This window comes from Chlorocebus sabaeus, chromosome 2, assembly GCF_047675955.1.
Source record: "Chlorocebus sabaeus isolate Y175 chromosome 2, mChlSab1.0.hap1, whole genome shotgun sequence".
Classification (NCBI taxonomy): Eukaryota; Metazoa; Chordata; class Mammalia; order Primates; family Cercopithecidae; genus Chlorocebus; species Chlorocebus sabaeus.
The window spans coordinates 57542516-57557106 of record NC_132905.1 but is presented as its reverse complement, the minus strand read 5'-3'; the positions used below and the strand labels follow the sequence as shown (position 1 = coordinate 57557106).

At 43.0% G+C, this 14591-nt stretch overlaps 1 protein-coding gene across 2 annotated transcripts in view; it reads right to left on the bottom strand.

Moving 5' to 3' along the window:
• SLC24A3 (solute carrier family 24 member 3) overlaps positions 1–14591 on the bottom strand; it is a 496602-nt gene that overhangs the window by 19342 nt on the left and 462669 nt on the right. For both annotated transcript variants that reach the window (XM_007961268.3, XM_073008630.1), the window contains exons 13-15: positions 11287–11453; positions 7869–7983; positions 6039–6151 (exon numbers count right to left, since the gene is read on the bottom strand). In XM_007961268.3, the coding sequence (XP_007959459.2) occupies positions 6039–6151; positions 7869–7983; positions 11287–11453 (395 nt within the window). The remainder of the gene's footprint in view (positions 1–6038; positions 6152–7868; positions 7984–11286; positions 11454–14591) is intronic.

Here is a 14591-nt window from a genome sequence, read left to right as displayed (position 1 = left end):
CTGTACAAGCAAAAGCTTCTGGAAAATTTAAGTCTACCTCTCTATAGGCTAGTTCCTTAACTATTTTTGATGAAATATTTCACTCTGAAATAGATCATACACTTGATGCTTGTCCTAGAGGATATGAGATACAACTTAACTTTTGCTTGAATGACTCAGGATCACCACCATTAATATAAATTATTTAACTGGGCTGACACATGGCAAAGATCTCAGGAGCTATCGATGTACAAAGGGATTGCTTGCTGCTGCAATTGAAAAAATAAAATTTATTCTCTATTTAAACAAATAAAATGTCCTTCTATTGTGTGGGCGGCAAGCCACCCAGGTGCCGAGGCAAGAGACCGAGGGCACAAGCTGTTCCAGTATAATAAAATATATAAAATAAGAATAGTTATACTAGATATAGATAATAGAAACGATTATATATGAATATCATTCATCATTAGTTTGTAGCAATTACTCTTTATTCCAATATTATAGTAATCCTCACTCCATAATCATAACCTAGGAAAAACCGGGCCATTACAGAGATAGGAGCTGAAGGGACATAGTGAGAAGTGACCAGAAGGTAAGAGTGCGAGCCTTGTGTTATGCCCGGACACGGCCACCAGAGGGCTCCTTGGTCTAGCGGTAACACCAGCGTCTGGGAAGACGCCTGTTGCCAAGCGGACCGGGGTCTAGTGCTAGCGTCAGTGTCAAGGGAAAACACCCACTACTTAGCAGACCGGGAAAGGGAGTCTCCCTTTCCCCAGAGGAGTTTAGAGAAGACTCTACTCCTCCACCTCTCGTGGAGGGCCTGACATCATTCAGGCCTACTCGCAGTTATCTGGAGGCCTAACTGTCTCCCTGTGATGCTGTGCTTCTGTGGTCATGCTCCTAGTCTGCTTTCATGTTCCATCCTGTACACCTGGCTCTGCCTTTTAGATGACAGTAGCAAAATGAGTGAAAGTACTAAAAGTCTCTGATATGCAGAAATAATGGTGTAAGCTGTCTCTCTCCCTCTGCCGTGGCTGCCAGGCAGGCAAGGGCCCCTTGTTAAGTGGACATGTGACCCACATGACCTTACCTATCACTGGAGATGGCTCACACTCCTTACCCTGCCCCTTTGTCTTGTATCCAATAAATATCAGTGCTGCTTGGCATTTGGGGCCACTACCGGTCTCCATGTCTTGGTGGTTGCGGTCCCCTGGGCCCAGTTGTCTTTTCTTTTATCTCTTTGTCTTGTGTCTTTATTTCTACACTCTCTCTTCTCCACACATGGGGAGAAAAACCCACCAACCCTGTGGGGTTGGACCCTACATATGTGTAAGATGGATATTGGTGGCAGACATGAAGTAGATGAGGCCTTAAACTCAGACTCTAACAGCAGAGAGAGATGTGGTAAATAACTGTGAAACAAGGAGGAACGTGGATGGGTCAACAGGGATGTGGAAAGAGATTATGTGCAGTGTGAGGATGCATTTGTGGAGAGCTTATAAGGATTAGGATTTAGGATGTGGGGAGCATTTGGGGTTCTTCTGTTCATAGGGATTCTTCCCTTATTAAATGCCCTCTCAAGGAAAGAGAGCAAACTACTTGAATAAAAGAAGAAGAAAGCAAAATATTAAAGCATGCCACTAGGATCTGGGGCTGATTTTGTGACTCTCACCTCCCTGATTCAGTTCACCAGGTTAATCTGTCCCTGTTTCTTGTTCATTTACATTTTAGTCTTGACTCAGGATAAAAACTTTTCCAAATAGTGGAAGTTAGCATTACTTATGAAATGCAACATTCACAGCTTTAACCAAATCATGGCTTTCTAGTAGTTCCTAGGTTGTGATTATTATTGAAAAATAAGCTAACCAGAAATTTTTCCATTGAATTTTTAAAGCTCAAAATGAAATCTCCTTTTCAACAGAGGGTGCTGAAACAACTATATATCCATGTGCCAAATAATAAAATTGAATCCCTACCTCATACCATATATCAAATGGAATCTCCTTGACTTCCCTGGAGTTCATAAACTGTTTATTGATTATATTACTGATTTTCTATTTTCAAGAGAGTGGTCTACATTGGATATTTGTATCCCCAGAATAAAACGATCTTTTTTGTTTGTTTGTTTTTTGCACTGATTATAGAAACAGCAGCATTTGGATGGAAACACAACATGACACACCTTTCTCTACAGTCTTCCTAACCAAGTCTCCCCCAAGAGGACTCTTGTGTGTGTCATGGCTATTGATCATAATAAACCAGAGTGGTTTCTGCTCCTGTATTTCCCCCTTGACTCCAAGGATAAAGTAGATCTTCAATTTCAAGACTTAATGTGGCTCTTGTACAATTCCAGCAGAATGACCACAGTGATCCAATTATGTCATCTTCAGATGAAAAACATGAATTTGGGCCAAACATCCACTAAAGCCTGAATTTTTGTTTTCATGATGTCACCATGTCAGTAGACACTGAGATCTGGAAAGAGTATGCTTTCATAGCTCTGGGAATTACTGATAGAAGAATAACGTTTAATTTGTTTGTTCTCTAAAGAGTATTGGGGGAATGTCAGAAGGAGAGGAAAGGAGGAGAGATCATTAGGGGAATGATTTATGGTGTACTGAATCGAGTTGGAATTTCAGGCCTGATATCCATGTCTAGTCAGGAAGATTTCAAAGTTGGTAAGAGAAACTAGTTTGCTTCTGGGGTGAGTTTTCATTTTGTTTTGAAAGTTTTTGATTTCACCTTCTATGATTGTCCCCTTTAATCAAAGTAAAATAAGAAATAATATCACGTATCTGAAGGACATTGAAAGTTTCTCATTCTCTGGTCCTGCCTGTCTCTCTCTCACTGGAGAGTCATCCTGGTAAAAATACATTATGCAGGGATGAATTTATCAGGTTGTTTAGAGCCCAGTTTTTTCTTCTTCTTTTTGATGTCATTTTTTAACCACTGTCTTTTAGTCCTCAACAGAGGGACACAAAGCAGTTAAAATTGAGATAGGTCTGATTTTTAATTCCTCATAACTTTGATAAGAGGTAAATGGGGGAAGTGAAACAAGCTGAGGAATAAACCAGATGGACTGCCAATGAGTTCATCAGACCCCTGTATGCAGCACTCTGAATCTGGCTAAGGAGCATCTTTATTGGCTTCCTTGTCAAGTATGACCAAGTAGGAACAGAAAGTCACTAAATGTTTTTAAGGAAGTTAGGTTGTGTTAACTGCAAAGCGTTTGTTCAGAGCATGATATGCAAGTTTGAGTTCAGAGCTGAACTGCCTGATAACAAGGGAAGACTGCATTACTGAAGAAACCAGTAATCTCCCATCTCCATCCTTTGCTCACAAAACATTTTATCTCATCTTGAAAGTAAATGCTGAAATATTTTTTAAATAAAAATATGTTTTGGGGGGCACCAAATTACAAGGTTATTCATGCCCTCATGTCTCAGCCTGGACCTGAAGTGTCCCTCTAATTCATGAAAGGTAACTTTCGCTGCTGGTGAAAGTGAATGCAAAGGCCGTGGAAGAGCTAAACATGGATTCCCATTTATTCAACAGGCTTTTCATGGCTTGAGTATGTGCCTGCTCCATACTGTGTGCCATGAAGAAGACAGACAAGTGAAAGGTTCAATGTCAGCCTTCATGGAGCTTCCTGTGGTCAGGATACGAGGGTATCATAAAGCTGTCCCAAAACTTCAGGAATGAATCTGGACAACCATGTAAAAAATATTGTCATTCTGGAATGTCAATCTGTCATTCTTTTATATAACTTTTCCAACACTGAGAAAAATCATCTAAAAAAAACTTGAAATGTAAACTTGAAAAGTATAGATCTATGTACAACTCTAAAACCTATAAATTAATGTACAAAGATGTCTGTGGTGTCACTACTTGAAACAGTGAAAGGTTTGAATCAACATAAGTGTCCAAGATCAGCAGCATGATTATGTAAATTCTGGAATATACTGTAATAATAGGGCACCTTGAAGATGATGTTTCCAATGAGATTTTGAGGAAAACATGTTTGATATAACAGGAAGTATAAAAAGCAATGTATAAAATTGCCTTTATAGGATCATCTTAGCTATACGAAGTAACCTAGAGAAAGAAAAATATGCTGAAATGTTAACAATAGTTATCTATGGATTAGACTCTGGGGGATTGTCATTTAATCCTCTAGAGCCGCAGGGTCCAACAGTCAGCCACAAGCTACACATGGCTATATGAATTTCAGGCACAACACTAAACTAATTACCTGGATCCTTCTTGCACCCAAGTGGGTATATGTAACTTATGTGGACAGTGGGATGGGAACAGTTGGGACAGATACCACTTCTGGGCCTCATCAGAAAATGATCTACATAATATTCCATGCCCTTGCCTTCTCTGCTTTCTGTGTAGCTATGGGAGAAGGACTTTTAAGATGGTAGAACCACTGGATAGACTGTGTGACAAACCCTGAGTTTCTGCTTGGAAGAGCCCATGGGAGCTGCCAGGATGGGAATATCTGCAGTGGAATTTGAGTAAAAAACCAAACCCTTGTTGGGCTACTCCAGTGGAATTTTGGGGTTTTTGGTAACATACTAGCTAGCAACATTTACTCTGAAAAATAAAACAATAATTTGACCTTCTGTGTGAAAGTTGTTGACACAGCAGGCCTGGTTATCTAATCTTTGCATACCTCCAGGAGAGTCCAGAACCATGGTTGACCTTTGGCCAACCCCTATGAATGTGACCCTTGGGATGTTACAATTGATGACATTGGTTTGTACCCCAGAAGCGAGAGGCCATGCTGTACCAACTTGTCAGGATCATTTGGCAAACTTTATAATGTCTACCTGGTATCTATGCTGTGGTTCTGAGATTCAGGCATCATGGCCGTTCGTGCAGCAGAAATGCGCCTACCAGACCAGCCCTCCCCAAAAGCCTCAGCCTCCAGTGGACTTCCCTGGACAGAGACATCTCATGCATGTTCCCTGCAAGGGAGAAAGCACGTTCTGTGTGACTCATTAGGGAAGGAATTAGAGGCCTGCAGCTGACCACGCTGGGCTTCTCCTGATGCATTTCACTTTCCAGCTCCTTTTATCCCATATCCTGTGCTATAATAAACCTTAGCCATGAATGTAATCTGTGAGTACTCCTGAAACACTGAATTAGAGGATGGTCACAGGATGCCCAAAATAACTCCCACACAAGTTATTTCTCCAGGAATATAGAGAACATATCATCCAAAATAAGCATATGCTTTCTGCACAGCCCTTATATATCTTACCATCTGTTACTACCATCTGTTGACATTCTATCCTAGACATCAAACTCTTGTGAATTTGGCTGATGTGAGTCAATTCGTAAAAGCCTGATTGCAAAAGTCTCACCCTCTGGGCTGCAGAACTTATAAGAGTTATTTGGAATTCTGTGACCCCTTGCAGTGGGCGATGCCCTTTCAGTGGTCAACTTGGATGGCATCTCTCCAATGTGTCTCTGACATGCATCACTTAGCCTGTAATAAGGTGGAGCAAGTCTAAGTACACTAAAGTAGGAGTTGGCAAGTTACGACCCATGGGCCAAATTTGGCCCACCAATTGTTTCTGCATAGTCCACTAGTGAGGAATGGTTTTTACATATTTAAATGACTGGAACAAAAATCAAAAGAAGTGTAATATATCATGACATATAAAAATGATATAAAATTCAAACTTCAGTTTCTATTAGGAAAGTTGAATTGAAACAGACATGCCCATTTGGTTATTTGTTGTCTAGGGCCATTTTTCTGCTATAGCAGCAAAGCTGAAGAGCTGTATAAACATCCTCTGGCCCACAAAGCCTAAAATATTTAGTATTTGCCCCTTGACAGAAAAAGTTTGCTGGCCCCTGCTCTAAAGTCCTGAATGTCCCTGCAAGCCTGACTTAGGAAGGCCTTTGACAAGGAGAATTTGTTTTCCCCTCAATATTACAATTTCTATACCCCCTTTGCCCCGAGACAAAGACCCTGTGGCCAAGGCTGTTAAAACAGAGTCCACGTAGCCCTGGATTTCAGGAGAAGTCCTGGAGAAAACACTTACGTAGGATCCATAATCCACAGCCAGGGTCTGTAGAGCCCAGGGGAGACCAAGGCCAATCAGAATGTCAAACACGTTGCTCCCAATGGAGTTGGACACGGCCATGTCTCCCATCCCTGCAGGGACAAGAGGTCACTTAAGTGAGGGAAGGGAACCCAGGAGAGTGCAGGGGCCCCACATAGGACTCTCCCAAACCTTTAATCTCACAGCCAGAGTGTGGTTCTGCAAGCTCACATATGTGCTTCTCTTTCAAGGCCATCACCCATGTGAAAGGATGACACCAATTATCAAGCATAGAAACACACGTTCTATTGAATGGTTGACCTTTACTTCAAACATGATCACTGATTGAATATAAGTGATTCAAAAAACCAAATACAGTGATATGCTTTGTGTCTGTGTCCCCACAAAATCTCCTGTGGATTGCAGTCCTCAGTGTTGGAGGTGAGGTTTGGCAGGAGGTGATTGGATTATGGGGGTGGTTTCTTACGAGTGGTTTAGCACCATCCCCCATTGGTACCAGCTTTGTGACAGTGAGTGAGATCTCGTGAGATCTGGTTGTTTAAACGTGTGTAGCACCTCCCCCCACCCTCTTTCTCCTGCCACGTAAGGCATGCCTGCTCCCCATTCACCTTCCACCATGAATGAAGTTTCCTGAGGCCTCCCCAGAAGCCAAGCAGATGCTGCCATGCTTCCTGTACAGCCTGCAGAACCGTCAGCCAGTTAGAGCTCTTTTTTGATAAATTACTCAGCCTCAGGTATTTCTTTACAGCAATGTGAGACACACTAATACAGATGATTTCAAGGATTCTGGAGATTCTGAGACATCCTTATGGAAAGGAATAAACTCAACCATTCTAGAAAGTGACTCCTGAGATCACACCTGCACACTGGGTCATCTTCCAACTGCCCTGCACTGTCTCCAGGCCTTCTTCAGAATAACTGAACAATAGTGTAGACAATAGTAGAGCTTCATGAGGATGTCTATGGGACACCGGGCTAAGTTTTGTAGCTCAACACACATTTGTTTGAAACAAATGCCCTCCAGTGTAAATCAGGCAGATGCATCAGAACGAGTGCTGCAGAAGGGTGTGGCCATCTGGGGCATCTGTTTGGGAAGGTGAGCTGTGAGCCCGTGAGCTTGGCTTTGAAGGAGGGAAGGATCTGTCACACTCTGAAAACTGACCTCTGGGACCTGTCACTCAGAGGGCACTGCAGGTCGGTCAGCCTTAGGGATGGGGTCTGTCCTCTCTAAGCCTCAATTTTCTTGTCCATAAAATGGGGGTATGATTGTGCTTACTTCACAGAGCTGTTGTTTAAATCAAATAAGATAGTGCATCTGCGATGCTTTACTCAGCAAAGGTTAGCTGTCAGTACATTTCCCACTACTTTGAATAATAGAAGGATGGTGATACAGCCTCCAGAAGAGGCTAAGGGGGCTACCTGGAAATGTCTTTGCTTTCCTCAAGGGTGGGACTTTCTGGATCATTTCTCTGTTCTTCTGATCCCAGGAAACCTTTCAACCAACATGGCATCCCCCTCCCTCCTTCCAAACCTTGTTAATTGCCAGCTAGGTACCCCAGGTAGAGAGGCCCTCCCTTTCCTTCCTTCCTTCCTTCCTTCCTTCCTTCCTTCCTTCCTTCCTTCCTTCCTTCCTTCCTTCCTTCCTTCCTTCCTTCCTTCCTTCCTTCCTTCCCTCTTTCCTTCCTTCACTCCCTCCCTCCCTCTTTTCTTCTCTTCTCCCTCCTTCCTTTCTCTTCTCCCTCCTGCCTTCCTTCCCTCCCTCCCTCCCTTCCTCCCTCCCTCCTTCCCCATTGCCACTGGAAGTCCCACCTTGTCTGGCCACAATGAGGCTGGCCATGCAGTCAGGCACGCTGGTTCCGGCAGCCAGGAAGGTGATCCCCATGATGACATCAGGAATCCCCAGGGTGTAACCAATGATTGTGACCTAGAAGGAGCAGGAAGAGATGGTGAGCTGAGGGTCACCTCAAGCCCCACCTGCCCATGGTTCTTCTGATGGAGACTCACAACAGGGTACCATCTGGGCTATCTCTGTGGGGTGCAATGTCTGCTCTCTGTATCAATACTATGTGGATGCTGGCTGGGGGCTGCAGGTCAGGGGACAGTGCTATAATAGGAACCATGCTTTCCAACAAAACATTGGTCTTTTCACTTGTTCCTTTCAGGTGAGGTGGGTAGTTTGAGAAGAGAAAATAGAATTTCTTAATATTGGGACAGAATATTTGAACTACGGGTGGCCCTGAGGAATCCAGAATGGATGGATGCTTTGCTTGGAATTTGAGTGTCCATGTCAGGGGGGATGCATAATGGGAATTTAGAAGAACTGCAAAGGGGCTGGATTTGACAGTATCCATACTTGTCAGTAAAGGCGTAACTCTAAGGTTGGGCACAGTGGCTCATGCTTGTAATCCTATCACTTTGAGAAGCCAAGTTGAGAGGACTGCTTAAGTTCAAAAGTTCTAGACCAACCTGAGCAACATAGTGAGACCTTGTCTCTACAAAAAATTTTAAAAATTAGCTGGGCATGGTGGTGTATGCCTGTGGTCCCAGCTCCTTGAGAGGCTGAGGCAGGAGGATGGCTTGAGCCCAGGAGGTTCAGGCTGCAATGAGCTGTGATAGTGCCATTGTACTCCAGCCTGGGCAACAGAGTGAGACCCTGTCTCAAAAAAAAGAGAAAGCCACAACTAGCATTTCCTTTTCTCTGTTCCTTGAAGCTTGGTAGCAATTTACTGTCCTTGTCCATCTTCATCATAATAGCTTCTGGGGACCATTATCTTAAGTGAAACAGCTCAGACACAGAAAGTCAAACTCCACATGTTCTCACTCATAAGTGGGTGTTACGTAATGTGTATACTTGGACATGGGTGTGGAATGATAGGCAATGGAGCTTCAGAAGGGTCAGGCGCAGAAATGTTGTGTTTCTGCATCTCATTTTCCTCCCTGGAGACTGAAAGTCAGGAAGGCCAGAGGCCACCCCAGTTTAAATTCAGCACAGAATGAAGTGGGGTGGGTGATGACAAATTACTTTAATGGGTACAAGGCACATTATCTCAGTCATGGATACATTAAAGTCAGGACTTCGTCACTTCCATCACACAATATGTCCATGTAACAAATTGCACTTGTACCGCTTAAACTTATGCAAATATAGAAAAGGCAAACGTAAGCATGCTTAAAAAAACAAAAGCAGTTGATGAGGCAGATGATGAGGGAGCTGGTGGCAAAAAAAAGAGGTAAGTGGAAAAAGAGACACATTCCCTGCACGTGGGCCCAAGGAGAAGATAACTCACAAGAGTTGAAACTGTTAGATCATTTTAGGATACCACTTTCCATAAAACTACAGGAAATGCAAACCACATGTTGTGAGGAGCACATTCTTCTCACAGTTCCTCCTGGGCCAGCCCTTGAGAGACACCTGCACCCAGAACCCTGACTTCACTCCAAAGGCCATAATCCCTCCTTCCCTGTTCAAAGACTGGGGGGATGTGAGTGAAATCCATAGAGATGCCTGTCTTGCCTCCTTTCAAACCAGAGAATGCAGCTCATTTCTGTTCAGTACTGAGCAGAACTGAACAGAATCGAACCTGGGGTGGCCACAGGGCTTTCTGACTTCCAGTCTCCAGGGAGGAAAGTGAGCTGCAGAAACACACGCTGTTTCTATTTTGTTGCTTTGCAGCAAATGGAGCTACCAGCATCCTGGCCAAACCTTGTTTTTCCTTTTTAACCCTCAGCTCAGTCCCTATAGGAATCTGGTTTGGCTCAGCCAGGCTTGGCCTCCGGCTCATCATTTTCATAATCATATTTGTGGCTCGGTCTGGAGTTCAGGGGAGCAGACTGCTCAGGTGGCTGGGACCAGGTCTCCGGCTTCTCCTAGTTTTCTCCCTTAGTCCTGGGCATTGATTGGGACTTATTAGAACCTCCGCTGGAGGGAAAGGAAGCAAAGAGAAGGAGGTTGAACCTCAGATGAGTCAGGTCAGTTAGCCTGCTGGTTAGGGGACTGCACAGAAAATCACATAGCACCTTAAGGTCAGGGACAGCCAACACTGTTCCCCAAACCCAGATAGGAGGTGGCACTTGGTGCATATATCAGATAAAAACATTAGTGAATGCAGGATGAGGGAGAAACCCCTGGCTATAAACCTTGGGTTTTAAAAAAATGTTTGTGATATTGAGGAAAGAGAAGATTATGAATTAGTTGTGTCAGGTTTACCAATTTGCAATCCATGTAACAAAATTTTTCTGGGTATTTTTGGTCCTACCAAAATACCTTTTTCAGAACCTTCTTTTTAGCTCTTGAGTTTAATTCTCCAGATTTATATTGCATTTCTGTCCAACACTCAAGGCAAGATTAATTTGGATTTGCATCATTTTGCCATGCCTTTTAATTTCTGGCCAATTCTAATGATTTGGAATTGCTCCCCCATTAAAAAGTATAGCCATAAATGGGCAATGCATTCTGGAAGGCAGGGTTTCCTAAAATGGCTTTGTTAATGTCAAAGCCACTGAATCAATGTCAATCAACTAATGTCAGTCAATGTCAATCAACCAATGTGAATCACTGACTCATTATTTTAGCCTCAGAAGGGACCCTTGAGTGATCACCTAATGCAATGCCTCATTGGCTGGTTGAAGAAACTAAGATGCTGATAGGGATTGATCACCATTTCCCAATTCTTCATGCCTTTCCTCCATGTCCTTTGCCCTGAGACATGGCTGTTCTTCCCACTGGAGCAGGTGGAGTACATTTCCCCCATGCCATTGATGTGGGGCTTGGCCAGTAAAATGTGAGTGGACATGATGGTAAGTCAGGGCCAGGAGAAGACCAGGGAGGCATCTCGTGTTTTCATGTACTCTCTTGCATTCTAATGATGCACTGTGAGAAGAGAATATCCCAGGTAGCTAGCCTCTAGTACAAAGAAAATGAGCAGACACGTGGAGTAGACATGGACCCCACCTGCTGCCTGAATCAAGCATGACCACCCTGAAGCCTGAGAGAGAGCTGCATAGCAAGTCCCAGCTAAGATTGATAAATCTACAGTCAACCTGAAGAGGTGTGAGCAGGAGAATCGATGCCTGCAATTCTAAACTACTAAGTTTAGGAGTGGTTCGTTGTGCAGCTTATTGTAGCAATAGCTGACTGGTACAGTTATAGGCCGAAACCCTGACTCTTATTCCTTTCTTTTTCCTCTAAAGAGGTTTAACAGTGCCATGGGGTCCCAATTGCACTCACCATCCACACCATCATGTAGGAGAAGGCTGCGATCCACAGCGTGGAGGAAGCAAACGTCACCATGAACCATTTCTCCCAGCGCGGCTTGTTGCAGTTGGGTACAGTGAAGTATAAGACGAAACTCAGTGGCCAGGTGAACGCCCATTTCACTGTTTCCAGTTTACCCGCTGGAAAAATGAAAACGGCCAAAAAGAAATAAAAAGAAAAAAAATAACAAAGAACCCCAGTTAGCTTTATTTCCCTGCGCTGCCAAGTGTCTGTACTGCTTTCCCCAGAATTAATCCTTATTATATTGCTCTTTTCCTAAAACATTCACATGACTTTCCATCACCAACGAAACCTGACATACAACACCAAGCAGAATTAAAAAAAAATTATCCACTGCCCACCTGCTAGTTAGGTCTCCGAAATTAGAGGGTGAATCACTTCTTAGTAACACCAGACTTGGGGGATGGTTTGGCAGATGGCCAGGTGGGAAAAAAGAGGAGGATACTCAGGACAAAAAAGAGGCGGAATGTGTGTAGGTGTAGGGGGTCGAAATGGGGGTGGGGAGCTAGGAAGACCACCAGTGGGCTTCTGTTTTCCACGTTTTCTCCCGATAATACAGCGTCAGCGGACGCAGCGCCACCTGGTGGAATTTCTCAGCATGGTCTGTCAGCGGGCCGGAATCTTCAAAGAGGATTTGAAGGCTCTCCCTAGACTTGTATTACTGTCCTGATTAACTGCTAATTCACCTCTAGAAAGAAATATGCATACATATTTCCATGTACTCCTCAATGCAATCCAGATACACAGTGTCTCTACCTTCCAGCAAGTTTCCTGTGCCTCTTTCTAGTCAACTTCTCACCCTCTACCACCATAGATATTAACTGTTCTCCAACTTCAAATAAATAAAACCATACAGAATGTTTTCGTGCCTACCTTCTTCTGTTCAACCTAATGTGATTGAGATTCATTCATGTTGCATGATCCATTCCTTTTAATTGCTGTGTAGTATTCCATCCTATGAGTGTGCTACGATTTGTTATCCATATGGCGGTGGGTGAGCATTTGTTTGTTGCCAGTGTGAGGGTATTACAAGCCAGATGACTGTGAACACTGTTGTACAAGTCTTTTTGTGGGCATGTTTCATCTCTCTCGGATGAAGACCCAGGAGAATTGCTGAGTCATAGGGTGGGTATTTATTTAACTTTATAAGAAACTGCCAGTTTTCCAAAGTGACTGAACCATTTTATATTCCCACCAGAGTTAAGGAGGAAATTTTATAACATTTAAACAGTAATTAAATGTTTAATAAAATGTATTTTATCATTTTAGACCAGTATCCAGTATTTGTTTCATATATCCTATCAATCTCCCAATAGTTCCTAAAAACTACACAGATAGAACAATTATCTAACATTATTTCGGGCATCCTCTGGCCTCTCTTAAATGGCCGAGGCACAGTGTCTATGGGAGGCAGAGGGGTTTCTCATCAGATGGTGCTGGGCACTGGTCCCTGCTCTGTGGCTGATGAGCTGAATGACTCAGTTATTTAAATTCTCTACACCTCAGTTTCTTCATCTATGTAAATGTGTATACAGCAGCACTGAGCTGACAGAGTTGCTGGGAGAATAAAATAAGATGATATTAGGACAACGGCTGGGACAACATGAGCTCACAAGTCATTCCAGTCAAAATCCTGGGAGTCATTCTTGATTATTCCCTTTCTTGTATCCCCCACAGCCAACCCTGGCAACCTGACAGGGTATTCCCACCATCTCACTATTCCCACAGCCTCCGCTGGGGCCAGGTTCACCAAGCCTGGCTGACAACCTGGCTTCCTAAGGGGACTACTGCTCCAATGCCTGTCCTATCTCCATCTGTTTGCTACCAGTAGCCAGAGGAAAGAGTCTCAAAAAGCAAATTGTTCTAGAACCTTCCATTGGTCTCCACTGCCCTTAGAGTAAAACCAGGTCTCCCCACCATGGTCTGTAAGGCACTGCCTGATTTTGTCTCAACTGCCACTCTCCCTGCTGACATACTCCCTGGTCTTGGCTTGCTTTCTGTCCTCAGACACTCCAAGCCTTTTCCTGCCTCAAGGCCTTTGCCCTCACAGGTCTTCTACCTGGATCTTCTCATGGCAGAGTCTGCCCTGTCACGCAGACCACTTCACTGCTCAAATGTCATCGGGCCCTCAGATAAATCTAAATATAACCTTTATCGTCTCAGTCCTGCTTTTCTATACTCATTTTTATTTGTTTCATCCAAATATTTCCTGTCTTAAACCATCAGGGTTGTTTGTTTCTTAATTTATTTTCAGTCTCCATCAAATTAGAATAAAGTCCAAGAGAACAGGGGTCTTCTCACTTGTTTAGCACCTGATTTTGAAAGGCAGGAATAGTCCTGAGCTTATATCACATTTTTAGTAAATAGCAATAACAGTTGTAGTAATAATGTTATTATGAACAATCTAATCAGACAGACCAAAGAAAATTACTTGTTTTTGAGAATCTAAGACTATCCAAAATACAAGTACAGAGTAAAGCAAGCAAACAAAAAAGTACTAAGAAAGGAGAAGTATTTTCCTATTAGCTGCTATGAATCTTGTTAGATTTAAGATTTGGAGATGGTCAAGTGAATGATGAGAACATAGAGACTGTGCTTGCTTTGTAAACCAAGAATCCTGGCTAAGAGTTGTTTGGAGACGGGTTTCCAAATGTTGCAGAATCCAGGATATGGGCAGCTCTTTGGATCCCACATGCATCCTGGAACTCTGCACATTCCTAAATCCTGCAATGTGCTGATAAGGCATTTACCCATGTGGAACTCCTAGAATCTCCTCAATGGCCTTCCATATGGCTGATGCCCTCACACAGACAGAGAGACTTAGTTTAGTTTAAAATGTACACCCAATCAAAGATGACAAAGAAACACATGAAGAGGAGGAGAAATAATCCCAACTTGACTCTTACATTTTTCAGAAAATAGATAAATAGAGGGAAGAAAAAATGAAGTCAGAACTTACAAGTGCCAGAGCTTGGAAAATGATATTGATTAGACAAAGTTGCAAGAAGTGTGAGTGCCAGTGAATGTTGAGTTCTTATCAACTGTTTTAAAAACTTCTGACTGGACACCGGGAGGGCATTATATCTGGAAAATGTCATTTTCAATGATATATATGCTTGCTTTAAGTCATTGCCCCTTTGTAACAACAACAACCTTAAAACTAGAAATTCAATGAGCATTATCTGAATCATATATTTAAAAGTAACACAGCAAATATAACAAATATAAGGTACAAATATAAGGTGTCTTTTAAAAAT